Source organism: Artemia franciscana, chromosome 14, assembly GCF_032884065.1.
Source record: "Artemia franciscana chromosome 14, ASM3288406v1, whole genome shotgun sequence".
NCBI classification, from domain to species: domain Eukaryota; kingdom Metazoa; phylum Arthropoda; class Branchiopoda; order Anostraca; family Artemiidae; genus Artemia; species Artemia franciscana.
The window spans coordinates 38,243,558-38,261,720 of NC_088876.1; the positions used below are offsets into that span (position 1 = coordinate 38,243,558).

Genomic DNA, 18,163 nt, shown 5'->3' on the forward strand with positions numbered 1-18,163 from the left:
CTGCCGTTACGTATTACAATATCTCACTTTTGTCAAAAAGAGGGGGTCAAAATGATGGGTATGTAGATATTGAAAAAGTCAATCTATTTTTATAGGTCCAAAACTACTAACTAGAGGCCTGGAGGCTTGGAGGCTAACTAGAGGCTTCATTTTCAAAAAAAGAGGGAACAGTTAATCTCTTTAGTTCTTTCTACTTTGTTTTTCTGCCAGAGCTCGGAGGGTACCTAAGGCAGAGTACCTAAGAATACCTCGGAATATTAGAGGGTACCTAAGACAGAGGGTAACTAAGACAAATTTAATGGTTCGTAAAAACTGCTGCCTCTTATAAGTACATTTTAATTTGCTCCATCATGAAGTATCATACATAATCTCACGCGTTAAAAAAAAACAAAAGCATGCAAATGTTTGTTACCAATCCTTATAGAAATAATGGATTTTGTATGTACTAATTTTCAAAGACATCGGCGATAACTTATGCCCTAAAACTCTTTACTTATGTAAATCAGTTGGAAACACCTTGTGGGAGAATATAAAAAAGTAAAAAGTAAACTGTTACTGAACATTTTGTAAAAAAAATATATTGATTTTTGTAGTTCCATCTGCTAAATTAAACAAAGATTTGTTTTACAAGGTTTAGTGGGTATGTTCTAAAAGAAACAAAATAAGCAGAAATTCATCTAAACAAACTATTCTTCCTGTTGGGAAAAAAGCGAAAGGGAAGCTTAAAATAAACGAAATTGTTGCTTTTCAAATTACACAAGCTTAAATAGACTGACTTGTAATACCTTTCAATATCCGTAGAATTCAAAAACCAGCCTTTTCTTTGAGAGTTGCAATTGTTTTCAAAAAGTTATCAAACGGTTGAAATACCCCATAAAAGTCATAGAATCTTAATGAAAATCCCAAGGTCAGATTTAACGTATCAGAAAACCCTGATATAGAAGTTTCAAGCTCCTCTCTGCAAAAATGTGGAATTTTGTATTTTTTGCCAGAAGAAAGATCACGGATGCGTGTTGATGTTTTGTTGTTTTTTTTTGTTTTTTTTTTTTCAGGGGTGATCATGTCTATCCAGTGGTTCTAAAATTTCGTGAGTGGGCTCATTCAAACGGAAATTAAAAGCTCTAGTGCTCTTTTTAAGTGACAAAAACTGGAGGGCAACTAGGCCCCCTCCCACGCTCATTTCCCCCAAAGTTACCGTATCAAAATTTTGAGATAGCCATTTTGCTCAACATTGTCAAAAAATCTAATAACTATGTCCTTTAGGACAATTTAATCCCACAATTTTCAAGAAGGGGGCGCTGCATTTCAAGGATAATTTAAAAAACAATCAGAAATTAAATTTAAAAAAGTAAGTTTTTTCAACTGAAATTAAGAAGCAGCATTAAAACTTAAAACGAATAGAAATTATTATCTATATGAGGGGATTCACCCCTCGTCAATATTTCCCTCTTTACGCTAAACTATTTAGAGCAATTTCAAAAGAGGTATTTATTCTAATGAAACGGCTTTTGGGATTCAGGGGGCATTCTTAAAAAATTGGAACAAAATTCAAATTCCTATCTGTAAAATGTGATCTTTTATATTTTTTTTTGCCAGAAGAAAGATCATTGATACGTGGTCCAGTGGTCCTAGAATATCAGAAAAAGGCTCATTCGAACGAAAAATTTCTAGAGCCCTTTTTAGGTGATGAAAAATTGGAGGGCAACTAAGCCACAGTCCCCGCCACTTTTTTTCGAAAAATCGTCACATCAAAATTCTAAGATAGCCATTCTGCTCATCATAGTTGAAAAACCCAATAACTATGTCTTTGGGTATAAAAAGACTCCCCCCCACAGCCACAGGGGAAAAGGTCCTTAAGTTATAGAATTTGCCCATTGTTTCCACATAGTATTTTTTATTGGGGTGCAAGCATACATTTTGGATGGGGAGAGGGGACAGATTTTCTGCTCGGGATTTTTCCACCGGGGAATTTCCATGGGAAAAGAAAGTTTCAAAATTCTTTTTATATGTCTTTCTTTCTGTCTTCCGTCTCAATTTTACGCGCGGAGTGGTTAAGAGTAATTGTCCAGGGTAAATTTTCACTGGGATTGCATTGTCTGGAGGATATTTCTATGGTGAGGGGGTTTCTCCGTGAAGACTAGGTCAAATTTCATGGCATTATTTGAAAAACGATCACAAATTCAATAAAAAACAAGTTTTTTCAAGAGAAAGAAAGGAGTGAAAATAATGCTTAAAACAAACAGAAATTATTGCGTATATGAAGGGGGTTTCTCCTATTCAACACCTCACTCTTTACACTAAAGTTTGACTCTTTCACACAGCTCTATTTTTTAAAGCAATAAAAAACAAGAGCTATAACAACAAAAGAGAGAATAATGAGGACTTTTTTCCCAAGACAGTGAACCAACAAAACCTATTTGAATATTTCGGCCCTATATCTAAGGGCCGTCTTCAGCAAAGAAAAAATAAAAAACAATAAAACACTTACAATAAATGTTCTCAGTTAAAAATCCATCTGTTTTTATTTTAAAATAGCCTTGGCATCATTACTTCTTAACGAAAAGTTCAGCCAAGACTGTCTGATAAAAGCTAACATTTTACAAGATAAAAAGGTTCATTCATTTCACTAACTGTATTTATTAAAAATTGGAATGATTTCTTATTGCGATTTTGCCTTCTCTGCAGCTAATCTGATAGTTCTTTTGATATTGGGCTTGTTTTTGTTCGTTCCTATTTTTGTTTTATTTTGAATTAGATTATTTTCTATAATTAATTTTGTGTACATAGGGTTGAGTGTGTATTCACCCAAGTCTCTATTTAGGGATGTATTATTATTTAAGTTTCGTTTGATTTCGATTGCCTCACGGACAGTTTGTTTGATTCCTAGGTCATTGCTAATTAGAATTGTTTCGTCAAATAGAACATAATGGCTCTTGTGTCAAACCCGGATACAGTTAGATCTTGTTTAATTAACACTCTTTACAACACCTCATTAAAACTTCCTAATTCTCCCAATAACGCAATAGGAGAATCATATGACACAAAAGTTTTGAACAAACTCCATAAGGATTCCTCAATAATAATCACTAAAGCCGATAAAAGCAACTCCATAGTAATTATGAATAAAACTGATTATGATGGTAAAATTCAGTTACATTTAATTGATACAACCACTTATGTTAAATCAACCCGTGACCAGACTGATCAATTTGCTCAAAAAGTAATAAAAGAATTAAAAACTTTGAAAGAAAATGGCAGAATCACTCCACAGTTGTACAATAAATTCCTCCCTCGTGGTGTTTTTTGCTCAAAGTTTTATGGATTACCAAAATTGCACAAACAAGGCATTCCTCTAAGACCCATTGTAGCTAGTACAAAATCACCTGCCTCAAACATTGGAAAATGGTTATGCACTGCATTTAAACCATTGCTTCACTCCCAAAAATCTTATATAAAAAATTCAGTTGATCTTGTAGAAAAATTGAAACAAATAGACATTTCTGAAAATTCCATATTAAGCAGCTTTGACATAGTGTCTATGTATACTAGTATTGATGTTTCAAAATCTGAACAATTATTACAAAATAAACTGGAAAACAATTACCATCTAATTGAAGAGTCAGCAATAGGTCTAGACATTGATGTCCTCATGCATTTGGTTAAATTATGTAACAAATATTCCATGCACTTCCAGTTTCGAGATTCATATTACAAACAGGTAAGGGGCCTTCCTATGGGAGCACCTCTATCAGGCCTACTCGCAAATATTTTCGTCGAGAATCTTGAAAATTGGGCCCTAGATTCGTATTTTCTTAGTCATGTGTTTTGGGGACGTTTCATGGACGACGTAATTTCAGTTTTGAATTATGGCGAAAGTGAACTTAAAGGTTTTCTAGAACATGCGAAATTGAACTTAAAGGTTTTCTAGAACATTTAAATACTTACGATAGAAACCTGCAATTCACTCTAGAGACCGAAAGAGATGGAACAATACCTTTTTTAGATGTATTGATAATACGCAGTGTGAATAAACTTGATTTTACGGTTTACCGAAAACCTACGCATAATAATAGATACCTTCACTTCAAATCTAACCATCCTCCACAGGTTAAAAGAGGTGTGGTAATATCTCTTGTGGCTAGAGTACTTAATATCTGTTCAGAGCCGTATGTTAAAAAAGAATTAAATTTTATTACAGACATACTTTTTGGCAACGGGTACCAAATTTCTCTCATAAATACTGTTATTGCTCAAAGATTAAAGATGCATTCTTCTGAAGCCTTAAATTCCACACCAGTAAATGATTCGAATAAACCCACAAGCACGATTTACCTACCTTATATTCCGAAAATTACTTCAAAACTGAAAAAAGTTTGTTTAAAGAACAATTTACGTGTTGTATTCACAAGCAATTTAAGTATAATGAATCTTGTCAATTCTGGTAAGGATAAAACCCCAATTACTCGTCTACGAGGGGTGTATCAAATACCATGTAGTTGTGTAAATTATTACATTGGTCGAACCCACCAAAATTTAGGAACAAGATTGCAGCAACACAAAGAAAGTATTGAAAAAGCATTAAAATCTAAAAATAACTCCATATCTTTCGATTCAGCTTTAAGTTATCATATTTTTGAAAATCCAAACCATTATGTTCTATTTGACGAAACAATTCTAATTAGCAATGACCTAGGAATCAAACAAACTGTCCATGAGGAAATCGAAATCAAACGAAACTTAAATAATAATACAACCCTAAATAGAGACTTGGGTGAATAGAGAGAGAGAGAGAGAGAGAGAGAGAGAGAGAGAGAGAGAGAGAGAGAGAAAGATGGGTTTATTAATATAAATAACAAAACAAAACAAGCAAATGGCCCGAAGCAAAGCTTGTTTGGGCTTACAACCCCAATACACATACAAATAAAAAAAATACAAAAAAGAAGAAAAAAATGAAAAGAAAAGAGAAGGAAAAGAAAAAAGAAAAGAAAAGAAGAAGAAAAAAAAAATCAATTACCCTGCATTTCAATCGAAACGGAATTACACTTCAAAAGAGACAAAACAAAAATAAACTAAAACCACTTTACCAGTATCGCCAAAATCAAAACCAACATCTTGGCTCCACTTGAGGTCCACTCAACTATCAAAACCATAAATATTAAGGCAAAATAGCTTTAATTCCCGCCGAAATTCAAGAAAACTATCCATATTTCTCAAAGTCATAGGTAAACAATTCCATGCATGGGGTCCTAGATGTCGAATAGAAAATTGAGATCTACGGGTAATAGCAAGCGGACGACGAATTATATCGGACTGTCTCGTAGAATGTGTATGAATATCACACTCAACCCTATGTACACAAAATTAATTATAGAAAATAATCTAATTCAAAATAAAACAAAAATAGGAACGAACAAAAACAAGCCCAGTATCAAAAGAACTATCAGATTAGCTGCAGAGCAGGCAAATATCGCAATAAGAAATTATTCCAATTTTTAATAAATACAGTTAGTGAAATGATTGAACCTTTTTATCTTGTAAAATGTTAGCTTTTATCAGATAGTCTTGGCTGAGCTTTTCGTTAAGAAGTAATGATGCCAAGGCTATTTTAAAATAAAAACAAATGGATTTTTAACTGAGAACTTTTATTGTAAGTGTTTTATTGTTTTTATTTTTTTTTTGCTGAAGACGGCCCTTAGATATAGGGCCGAAATATTCAAAAAGGTTTTGTTGGTTCACTGTCTTGGGAAAAAAGTCCTCATTATTCTCTCTTTTGTTGTTGTATTATGGAAAGGCAGTGTGGTCTTCGTCATTATTTAAACAAGAGCTAAGAGCTCATATGACACTTGTGACGAGGCAAGAAGAGCTAAGAGCCAAGAGATCATATGGTATGAGCTCTAACAAAATTCTATGAATCAATAGATTGATTTGAAAGGAAAATAAGAGGCTTAATGCCTGTCAGGATTTAAAATAAGAGCTCTGAGTCACGATGTCCTTCTAAATATCAAAATTCATTAAGATTCGATCACACACTCGTAAGTTATCAATACCTAATTTTTTCTAATTTTTCCTCTCCTTTTAGCCCCCCCCCCAATGGTCGAATCTGGGGAAATAACTTTATCAAGTCAATTTGTGCAGCTCCCTGACACGCCTACCGATTTTCATGGTCCTAGCACGTCCAGAAGCACCAAACTCGCCAAATCACTGAACCCCTCCCCCCAACTCCCCTAAAAGAGCGAATCCAGTACGGTTCCGTCAATCACGTATCAAGGACATTTGCTTATTCTATCCACCAAGCTTCATCCCGATTCCTCCACTCCAAGTGATTTCCAAGGTTCCCCCCTCCCAATTCCCCCAATGTCAAAAGATCTGGTCAGTATTTGAAATAAGAGCTCTGAGACATGAATTCCTTCTAAATATCAAATTTTATTAAGATCCGATCTCCTATTCGTAAAATAAAAATACCCCAATTTTCACGTTTTCCAAGAATTCCGGTTTCCCCCTCCGACTCCACCCAATGTCACAGATTCTGGTCGGAATTTAAATTTAGAGCTTTAAAGCACAAGATTCTTCTAAATATCAAGTTTAATTAAGCTCTGGTCACCCTTTCGTAAGCTGCAAATACCTCAATTTTCAAAATTACCCCCCTAACTCCACCAAAGAGAGAAGATCCGGTCCGGTTATGTCAGTCACGTATCTTAGACAGGTTTTTATTCTTCCCATCCAGTTTCATCCTGATCTCACCGCTTTAAGTATTTTCTAAGATTTCTAGTCCCCCCAACTGCCCCCCCAATTACACTGGATCCGGTTGAGATTTAAAATAAGAGATCTGAGTTACAATGTACTTCACAAAATAAGAGATTTAAAATAAGAGATCTGAGTTACGAGGTCCTTCTAATATGAAGTTTCATGAAGATCCGATCAGTTCTTCGTATGTTAAAAATACGTCATTTTTTCTAATTTTTCAGAAATAACCCCCTCCCCCTCATAGGGCTGATCCATTCCAATTATGTAAATCACGTAACTAAGACTTATGCTTATTTTTCCCACCAAGTTTCATCCCGATCCCTCCAATCTGAGCGTTTTCCATGATTTTAGGTTCCCCCATTCCAAACTCCCCCCAATGTCAACAGATCCGGTCGAGATTTTATATAAGAGCTTTGAGACACGATATCCTTCTAAATATCAAATTTCATTAAGATCCGATCACCTTTTCGTAAGATAAATATACCCCAATTTTCATGTTTTCCAAGAATTCCGGTTTCTCACTCCGACTCCCCCCAATGTCACAGGATCTGGTCGGAATTTAAAATTAGAACTTTACAGCACATGATCATTCTAAATATAAAATTTCATTAAGATCTGGTCACCCTTTCGTAAGTTACAAATACCCCAATTTTCAAAATTACCCCCCCCCCCCAACTCCACCAAAGAGAGCAGATCCGGTCTGGTTATGTCAGTCACGTCCAGTTTCATCCTGATCTCACAGCTTTAAGTATTTTCTAAAATTTCCGGTCCCCCCAGCAGCCCCCCCCCAATTACGCTGGATCCGGTTGAGATTTAAAATAAGAGATCTGAGTTACAATGTACTTCCATACATGAAGTTTCATGAAAATCCGATCACTCCTTCGTAAGTTAAAATACGTAATTTTTTCTAATTTTCAGAATTACCCCCCCCCCCCCCCCAATAGAGTGTTTCATCCCGATCCCTCCAATCTAAGCGTTTTCCATGATTTTAGGTTCCCCTACCCCAAACTCCCCCCAATGTCACCAGATCCGGTCGGGATTTAAAATAAGAGTTTTGAGACACGATATCCTTCTAAATATCAAATTTCATTGAGATCCGATCACCCGTTCGTAATTTAAAAATAACTCATTTTTTCTAATTTTTCTGAATTACCCCCCCCCCCCAAATACCCCAAAGAGAGCAGATCCATTCCAGTTATTTTAATCATGTATCCAGGACTTGTGCTTATTTTTCCCACCAAGTTTCATCCCGATCCCTCCACTCTAAGTGTTTTCCAAGTTTTAGGTTTCCCCTCCCAACTCCCCCCAATGTCACCAGATCCGATTAGGGTCTAATATAAGAGCTCTGAGACACAATATCCTTATAACTATCAAATTTCATTGAGATCCGATCACCCGTTCGTAAGTTAAAAACACCACATTTTTTCTAATTTTTCAGAATTAACCCCCCCCCCCCTCAACTACCCCAAAGAGAGCAGATCCGTTCCAGTTATGTCAATCATGTATCTAGGACTTGTGCTTATTTTTCCCACCAAGTTTGATCCCGATCCCTCCACTCTAAGTGATTTCCAAGATTTTAGGTTTCACCCTCCCATATCCCCCCCCCTAATGTCACCAGATGCGGTCGGGATTTAAAATAGCAGCTCTGAGACACGATATTCTTCCAAACATCAAATTTCATTAACATCTGATCAACCGTTCGTATACTTCAGTTTTTCTATTTTTTCCGAATTAACGAACCCACCACTCCCCCAGATGGTCAAATCGGAAAAACAACTATTTCTAATTTAATCTAGTCCGGTCCTTGGTACGCCTGCCAAATTTCATCGTCCTAGCTTACCTGGAAGTGCCTAAAGTAGCAAAACCGGGACCGACAGACCGACAGACCGACAGAATTTGCGATTGCTATATGTCACTTGGTTAATACCAAGTGCCATAAAAACTTGATAGTAACGAGCGATCCATTCAGAATGAGACAGCCCCTTTCGTACGCAGAATAAACGGGGAAACATCCTCCAAAAGTCAAGTGATCTTGATTTAACGTATCAAAGAACCCTACTGTATAGGTTTCAAGCTCCTATCTGCAATTAAATAAATAAAAAAAGTTTTTTTAACTGGAAGTAAGGAGCAACATTAAAACTTAAAACGAACAGAAATTACTTCGTATATGAAAGTCGCTGTCTCCTCCTCAACGCACCGCTCTTTAAACCAAAGTTTGACTTTTTCTCTCAACTCTATTTTTTAAAACAGTAAAAAACTTTAGCGTGAGCGGGACGTTGAGGAGGGAGCAGCCCCCTTTCATATACGAAGTAATTTCTGTTCTTTTTAAGTTTTATTGTCGCTCCTTACTTTCAGTTTAAAAAAAAGTTGTTTTTTTTATTTAATTACTGAACGTTTTTGAATTGATGCATGTTTTGTTTTTGGTTCTTCGCAGATGAATAATTAAAATGAAATTTATATATTTAGTTTTTGGCTAAATGGCTTTCTCATAATTTTGACCGAATGATTTTGGGAAAAAAAGGAGCGGGGGAGGAGACCTAGTTGCCCTCTAGTGTTTTGATTACTTAAAAAGGCAACTAAAACTTTTAATTTTTTACGAACGTTTTCATAAGTAAAAAGAAGTACGTAACTTACGAATTAACTTACGTAGCGAACTTCTTTATTCGTATGTTTTTATTGCGTAAATGAGGGGGCTCACTCCTCTTCGATATCTCGCTTTTCAACGTTTTTATTAGTAAATGATATACGTAATTTACGAGTTAGCTTACGTAACGAACTTCTGTATTCGTATGTTTTTATTACGTATATGAAGGGGTTCACCCCCTCGTCAGTACCTTGCTCTTTACACTAAAGCTTAAATTTTGTCCCAATTCCTTAAGAATGACCCCTGAATCAAAAAGGCCGTAGAATAAATAGTTGAAATTAGTAAAAATACTTTAGCGTAAAGAGCGAGGTATTAAGAGGAGGTGAGCCCCTCATAAGCGTAATAATTTCTGTTCATTTTAAGTTTTAATGCTGCTTCTTATTTTCAGTGAAAAAACTTTTTCATTATTTATTTTTTCGTTTTTTTTAATAATGCTAGAAAATCCTACGCTCCGTACATGAAAATTTTCTTCCCCAATGAAAAATTCCTCCATGGAAAGTTTCCCCAACATATCCCACTCCTCTCAACCCCTCCCAAAACCAAAAAATCATCCTTAAAACGTCTGTACTCTTCCCAATAACCATTAATATATGTAAGCACTGGTCAAAGTTTTTAACTTGTAGCCCCTCGCACGGGGACTGTGGGGGAGTAAGTCGTCCCCAAAGACATAGTTATTAGGCTCTTCGACTATGTTGAACAAAATGGCTATCTCAGAATTCTGATCCGGTGACTTTGGGAAAATAATTAGCATGGGAGGGGGCCTAGGTGCCCTCCAATTTATTAGTCACTTCAAAGGGCGCTGGGACTTTTCATTCCCATTAGGATGAGCCCTCTTGCAGCATTCTAGGACCACTGGTTCGATACGATCACCCCTGGGAAAAAAACAACAAACAAACAAATAAACACGCATCCGTGATCTTCCTCCTGCCAAAAAAATACAAAATTCTACATTTTGTAGCTTCCACATCACCATCAGATATGCTGAATCTGATGCTGTGAATTTTGTTCAGATTCTATGACTTTTAGGGGGTTTCTCCCCCTATTTTCTAAAATAAGGCAAATTTTCACAGGCTCGTAACTTTTCATGGGTATGACTAAACTTGATGAAAGTCAAATATTTGAAATCAGCATTAAAATGAGATTCTTTTGATGTAGCTGCTGGTATTAAAGTTCCGTCTTTTAGAGTTTTGGTAACTATTGAGCCGGGTCACTCCTTACTACAGTTCGTTACCATGAACTGTTTGAAAATGTAGAATTTTGTATTTTTTTTCCCAGAAGAAAGATCGCGAATTTGGGTTTCTCAACTCAGATCGTATCAAACCCAGAGGTCCAAGAATATCACAGGGCTCATTCAAATGGAAATTGAACGTTCTAGTGCCCTTTCTAAGTAACCAAAAGAATTGGAGGGTATCTAGGCTACCTTTTCCGTCACTTTTTTCCAAAATCGTCCGATCAAAATTTTGAGATAACTATTTTTTAATCATACTTGAAAGGTCAAATAACTAAGCCTTTGGATATAATATAACTCCTTCCCCCACAGCTCCAGGGGAAAGATCTTTAAGTTATAAAACTTGCCCATTGTTTACGCATAGTATTTGTTATCAGGATGTATGAATACATTTTCAGGTGGAGGGGGGGGGGCAAATTTTCTCCCGAAGATTATTCCACGGGGGAATTTTCCATGGGGAAAGAAGTTTCCAAAGAGTGAATTTGTCAGGGGAAATTATAAACCGCGGGAATTTTCCAGAACTCTTACACAAATTTTTTTTTTTATATGTCCTGCTTCCTCTTTTCCGTCTCAATTTTAAGCGCGAAGTAGTTAAGCGTAATTGCCCGGGGTAAATTTTCACCGGGATTGAATTGTCTAGAGGATATTTATATGGTTAGGGGGTTTCTCCGTGAAGGTGGGGTAGATTTCCTGGCATTTTTTGAAAAACTATGAGAAATTAAATAAAAAAAACATTTTTTTTTCTACTGAAAGTAAAGAGTAACGTTAAAACTCAAAACTAACAGAAATTATTCTGTATACGAAAGGGACTGTCCCCTCATCAACGCCTCGCTCTTTACGCTAAAGTTTGACCCTTTCTCACAGCTCTACTTTCTAAGAACAATAAAAAAAAAACTTTAGCGTGAAGAGCGAGGCGTTGAGGAGGGGACAGCCCATTACATATAAAGAATAATGTCGCTCCTTACTTTCACTAAAAAAAACTTGTTTTTTTATTTAATCGATAACAGGATCGTAGAAAGACTATTCAAAGACTTATAAACTAGTTCTTTGGTTTTAGCCACTTACTCATGGAATTTTCTGATTCTAAGAAAAAATCATGTATTTTCGGTGAGTATCATGTTTACAGTAAATTGTCAGTTTTTAGATTTTTCCTAATAGAAAATATCAGAAGACTATCTATTTCCACTAGTGCTTAAGATATATCCTGCCTAATCGACAAATCAAAATTTTTTCTTTTATGAAATTTCAACTTTGCTCTTTCCTTCCCATAGGAAGCCGACATCATGTTCAACAGCAAAAAACCGTCATTGTGCAGCACTGGAATATTGCTTGATAAGGTAGCTGGAAGATTATTGCTCGAGAATCCAAACCTTGCGGCATGGACACATTTTACCCACCCGAAAAATAAAAGTCCATGGAAGCATTTAAAATTAAAATGTCTTGACTGCTGAAGAACAGATTCCTTTCCAGTTCTATAATTTTAGACAATACGTTGATTCTATTCAACCTGGCGCATAATTTCTCCTGAAAAAGATCCACAATTTGATTCATAAAATGGCAAGCTATCTCCCAGTTATTCAACCTGGTGGGCATAAAGAGCCAATTTTTCAAGATTACTATTATTGTCATAAGTGGTCCACGGAGAGTCGGTGAAGAATCTGTTATAGACGAGTTTTAATAAAGCCTAAAATAGCTAGTAAAATCCAAGATAAGATGTGACCATTGGGTCATTACGGAATATTTCAAAGCGATCGCTGGCAACCGTGAGGTCAGCAATGAAGGAGTTATAGGCAAATTCCAATTCAACAATAGATGCAAGTGAGGAAGAAGACTGCTGGAGTTTATTCTACTTAAGAACCTTTCCATAAGCAACGCTCATTTCAAAAACAGCTCATGGTGGAGGTTATTTCAGACTTCTGCTTAGACCAGACTAAGCAATTCTGTTTTGAATAATTAAATTGGTTCATCACCAAATCTCTGGAAGAACTGATAGCGAGCAAGTTATGTCGAAGATAAATATAGTTCAGTCAGATCATTACGGGCGATTTCAGAGCGATCACTGGCAACCGTGAGGTCAGCAATGAAAGAGCTATAGGAGGATTCTAATTCAACAATAGATGTGAGCGAGGGCGAACACTGCTAGAGTTTATTCTACAAGAGAGCCTTTCCATCAGTAATGATCCGTTCAAAATTACCCATGGCAGAGGCTATTACAGACTTGGAAGGAGACAATCTCACCTTGTCTATATTTTAATGTCTGGGAGATTCAAAAGCTATATTATAAACTTTAGAGCCCATAGATTTGCTGAAGCAGGCTACAAAAACAGCTCCAACCGAATGTGGTTAAATTCTGATTAGAGTAATTTAATTGGTTCAGCACCAAACCTCTGGAAGACTCTGGTGAGCGAGCAAGTTACGCCAAAGACAAATATAGGTAAGTCATAGAAAATATAGAAGAGGAACTAAAAGGATCTGAAAAGACTGAACCTCAGATGGGAATATAGAAGAGGTAGCTTAAAGGATCTGAAAAGACTGAATCTCAGATAAGAATATAGAAGAGGCTCTGACTAGAAAGGACAATATTACAGAACAATGAATGTTTAATTTTCAATTATTGCTTAATCCTACAAAATATCCAACGATCCTTATATCTCAGTCTTCAAGTATCAACAAGCTGAAAATAGAAGCACATCTCCTAGTTAGAATAATGCGGATGGTAGAACTCTTCAAGATGGCTCCTATAAAAATTTGGATCTAAGACCTCCAGTTTGTCAAGAAATTTTGGCCAGAACCAGAGAATTGAAGAATCACAAATCCCCAAAATGTGACTAGATTTCAGCAGAAATCTGCTAAGCACTCCCAGATCTACCTCACAGATTTCAGAAGCTTCTCAGTACGAATTGGAAGTAAAAAGCATTACTGAAAGATTTAAAACACTCCTTTATCATCTCTGTCTTCAAGAAAAGGGTTTTCTAATCTTTGAGCTTAGAATTTTTTTTTGGATTTTTGGAAACAAGATATCTAATAAAAGAACAATGCAGGATTGTGCTGTTTTGGTATCTTCTTTGGCTCCAGGATTAATTTTTTTTTTGAATTTTTTGCATGAGGGTGAAACGGCTTGGTTGTGTGGATCTAAAAATAAAATGAAACTAAAAAAAAAAGATCAAATCAACAGGAGGGAGAGGAAAATGTAGTTATGGTAGATACCGATCTGTTAGTCTCTTTACTCGGATCAATTATCATCATTATTAAAAAATAAAAGTAATGTCGAAACTACGCATAAAGTTAGACTTGAAAAATTTATAAAATCTATCATATGGAGCATAAAATGTAGTAAGAGCATACACAGATCTATCAGGCTTGTAACAGAATGACAAGTCATTAGTAGGGATTTACTGGAGTCACAGATCTTGTGATTTCATATAAAATTTATTTTTTTCTTATTAGTAAATATTTATTTTATGAAATTTTGTTTCACTATCTTTCAACTTCTTAAAATTTCTGATTCTAAGACATTTTTACTTGAAAAGAAGCTATTGAAATAACCTATTATTATGCATGCCCACCTAGCTTCTATACGGATAAAGATGTCACCACTTTTCATTTCCTGAGACATAAATGGTGTGACTTTGCTCCAGGAACACTTTTTTCACAACTATGGCTGACGAATAACTTTTGAATCGGCAAAACCCCGGAGAAGTGTGTTAGAATTTTTGTAGCTGGAAGAAGGTAGATAATAAAGGGGTCTTAACTGGAAAATGGCCAGAAGAGCTCTAAATTTATCTGAATGGGAAAAGAAAAATTTGTACAAAATAAAAAACCTATCCTAGACCTTTTACTGTCCTCAGTGTTCTTTAGGTATTCAATAAATGACACTTACCAGACTAGTATCTGAGAATTGACAGGATTCACCATAAAATCCTTTGTCACAAACACATTCTGGGTAGTTACAAGTGCCTTGATTGAAACACATCTTTGGACAGCTTGGACCAATATAGAAGCTCTTGATGACCCAATTTACTTCAAAGGAGGCAGCGTCTTGAAAGAAGCGGAACCGAGCCACTCTGAAAATAAATAATGGCACATGTTAAAACTCATCCAATACACTCAGGTAACTTTTTAAAATTTACAAGACAAAAGAAGCTGAAGTGCTTCTTGGAGCCCCCCATTTACTTCATTCTGCGAATTTGATAATTGCTACAACTAACATGTGTGAATTTTTTATTCTACAAACTCGTCTTCATTTAAAATTCTCACTGAAAGAAAAGAAATTTTTTCATTGACAATGCCCCTAAAATTAACGCCTCATTCACACAGATATTCATCCCATACGATGATCGTTAAGGTGTCAAGACAAGCAATATTACTTGCTTCAGTGTTGGATCTCATATCATTATTATTACTAATAGCAACCCACTGCAGCCCAAAGCTGCGTCAGACCAACACAGCTACGGTCCCCGTCCTTCTTAGTCTAATCAAAGCGTTCCTCTTTACATTTTCAAAAAAAGCTCCAATTACTCTTCAATCCTTCCTTGCAACCTCCTTCCACCCTAGTCAGGGATGACAGACTTTTCACTTGACCCTAAATAGTTGTTAAAAAGCGACGATCTTTGGCAATTTGCCATTCTTTATCTGAAGAATGTGTCCATTTCAACGTTTTTCTCTTTATAACCCTAGATGGTGGACACTATCACATATTTAGTTCTTAGTTCAGATTTCTAGTTTATTGAGATAATGCCTATTAGACAGAAGAATGTCTGATTTATGGATTTACAGAGACTATACCTATAGAGAATGTAAGCGTGCTAGATTTCGCTCTAGCTTCCAACAGAATAAAAACGATTTCCCAAAGAGCTCAGCTTGTATACTAGCTACCAAAATTTGGCAGTCATGAAGGTATTCGGAAAGTATTTACTAAATTTGGTACTTGTGCGCTACAGAACCGACCACTCAAGTTGTTTATCCATTAACGATGTTGTTTCAAGTTGTTTATTCATAAACTATGAAATTTGATCATACCCTTCTTAGATGAAAAATACTAGGTCGAGACTATATCACACAAGTACCTTAAACTTAACTGCGGTAAGTAGATCCCAAAAGAGTCAAGCAAACTCAAAGAGAATGAATAACTGTGTTTGAACTATAAAAAATGCCTGGCAATGAACTGTAAGTAAGGAACGACGCTGCTCAATAGTTACCGAAATGCTGAAACACGGAATTTTTATATGAATAGATATATCAAAAGAATAAGCTTATTATGTTGATTCAAAACACATAAAATTCATTAAATTTAGTGCTACTTATCAAAAGCTACGAGCTAGAGAAAAATTTACCTGATTGCCCAAGAAGGGGGGCAAAACCCCCTAAAAGTCAAGGAATCTTAATGAAAATGACATCATCAGATTCAGCCTATCAGGGAACCTGTTGTAGAAGTTTCACTTCCCGTCTGCAAAAATGTGGAATTTGAATTTTATACCAGAAGGATCACGGATGCTTATTTTTTTTTTGTTTTCCCCAGGGAAGATAGCATCGAACCAATAGACCTAGAATATGGGGGGATATGGGATCATTCGAACGGAGATTAAACGCTCTAGCACCATTTTTCGTGACCAAAAAGATTGAAGGGCAACTAGCCACCTCCCACCCTCTTTTCCTCAAAATCTTGAGATGGCTATTCTGCTCAACATAGTTGAAAGGTCCATTAACTATGCCTTTAAGGACAACAAGACCCCAACAGTCCCTGGGGAAAGGTCTATAAGTCGTAAAACCTGTCCATTGCTTACACATAGTATTTGTTATTGGGAAGTATAAAGAATTTTTCGGGAGAGGGGGACAAAATTTTCTTCTTGGGGGATTTTCCACGGAGGGAAGTTTTGGTTGAAACGGAAAGTTTCCGGGAAGCGAATTTTCTGGGGGAAATTTTACACAGGGGGAATCTGTGCCAGAGCACGCATACGAACTTTTTTTTATTTGTCTGACTTTCTCTTTGCCAATTCAATTTTACATGTGGAGATGTTAAAGAGAATTGTCCAAGGGAATTTTTAACGGGTTGGAATGGTCTAAAGTATTTTTCCTTACGTGAGATTTTCCATGGGAATAATGCTGCATAGGGTAGCTTTCCCTGGAGGGATTTTCCGGGGGAAGGAATCTTCCATAGAGGTGGAGCAAGACTTCACAGCATTATTTGTAAAAAATCAAAAATTAAATAAAAAACAAAGATTTTCAACTGAAAGTAAGGAGCAACATCAAAGCAAAGAAAAACTATTACGTAAATGAGGGGATTGTCCCCTCCTTAATACTTAGCTCTTTCTACTAATAAAGTTCGACTTTTTGTGACAATTCTTTAAGAACAAATAACGAAAAACAAAGGTTGTTGAATTAGAATAGTAAGCTTTTTTGAAAAGATATTAAGACACTTCACCATAAATAGTGATTTATAGAGTAGGGGTCGACTCCCTCATATACATAATAACTTCTGTTCGTTTTAACTTTTGATGTTGCTCCTAACATTCAGTTGAAAGAACTTCTTTTTTTTATCATAATAACAGTTAGGGTTTATTTTGAAACGTCTTGAAGACGCTTCATTCTTAAGCGCTTCCGTAAGAAAAAAAATTCATTAGCTCATAATCTCTCATCAGTTTTTTGTCCCAATATCTCAATTTTATTTCTATTTCTTTCATTCTCTTTCCCTATATATTTCTGTCCCTCTCTATCTCTTTTATTTACGAAATATAAAGTATACAAGTATAGCTAGTTTTCTGTACTTTTTTAGTTTTACAAAATCATTTCGTGTATATTGTGCATTGAAGCTTCTCTTTGTTATCCCTATTGCAAATTTATATGTATTTTAAGTTTATATATATACATTTTATATATATTTATTTTTATATATATGTTTATTATATATATTATGTTTTTATTGTTTGGTAAATGACGACTTATACTTATTAACGACATGACTGCCTGTCCATGGATTATTCTTTATGGTTGATTGTGTATGGCTATGCTGTTTGACCTATGTGATTGTATGGATGAGTAGGGTTAAGGCCTCATTCAAGTGCTGGTCTATATTAATAACTAATTTAGGAAAACAGTCTTCCTTTTCTCCTTCTGTCTCTCTCTTTTTTTTTGTGTTTGTGTTGTTGCATTGGTGATTTCTCTTTTCATGATATTATTCCAGGTTGGATCCAGTGCTGGTGGAGAAATTTTTTTAGTTTTCTCCCCGACAGACCTTTATCCTGGTCCAGGTTTTTAACCTGATATTGTTAATTATTGGTGAGATGGCAATTACGCAAGTTTCATGTTTTTTCATGTTTTCATGAAACAACTTTTTTTTTCTTTTTTTTCTTTTCTTTCTTCATGTTTATGTATTTATTGACCTATTGACCTTGGCATGTTTTTTGGACTTTGATTGTTGGATTTTGATTTGGATGTTGGTTTGATTTGGATTTATTTTCAAAAATTTTTAATGCAACAAAATACAAATATTAGCCTCGGAACTCGGAACGATTTTTTGAAAGTTAGTAAGTGTAAGAGTCGTTGTTTTC

At 35.6% G+C, this 18,163-nt stretch overlaps 1 protein-coding gene across 3 annotated transcripts in view; it reads right to left on the reverse strand.

Moving 5' to 3' along the window:
• The window catches only part of LOC136035685 (reelin-like), a 538,294-nt gene that overhangs the window by 65,442 nt on the left and 454,689 nt on the right, over positions 1-18,163 (reverse strand). For all 3 annotated transcript variants that reach the window (XM_065717615.1, XM_065717614.1, XM_065717616.1), the window contains exon 42: positions 14,497-14,680. In XM_065717615.1, the coding sequence (XP_065573687.1) occupies positions 14,497-14,680 (184 nt within the window). The remainder of the gene's footprint in view (positions 1-14,496; positions 14,681-18,163) is intronic.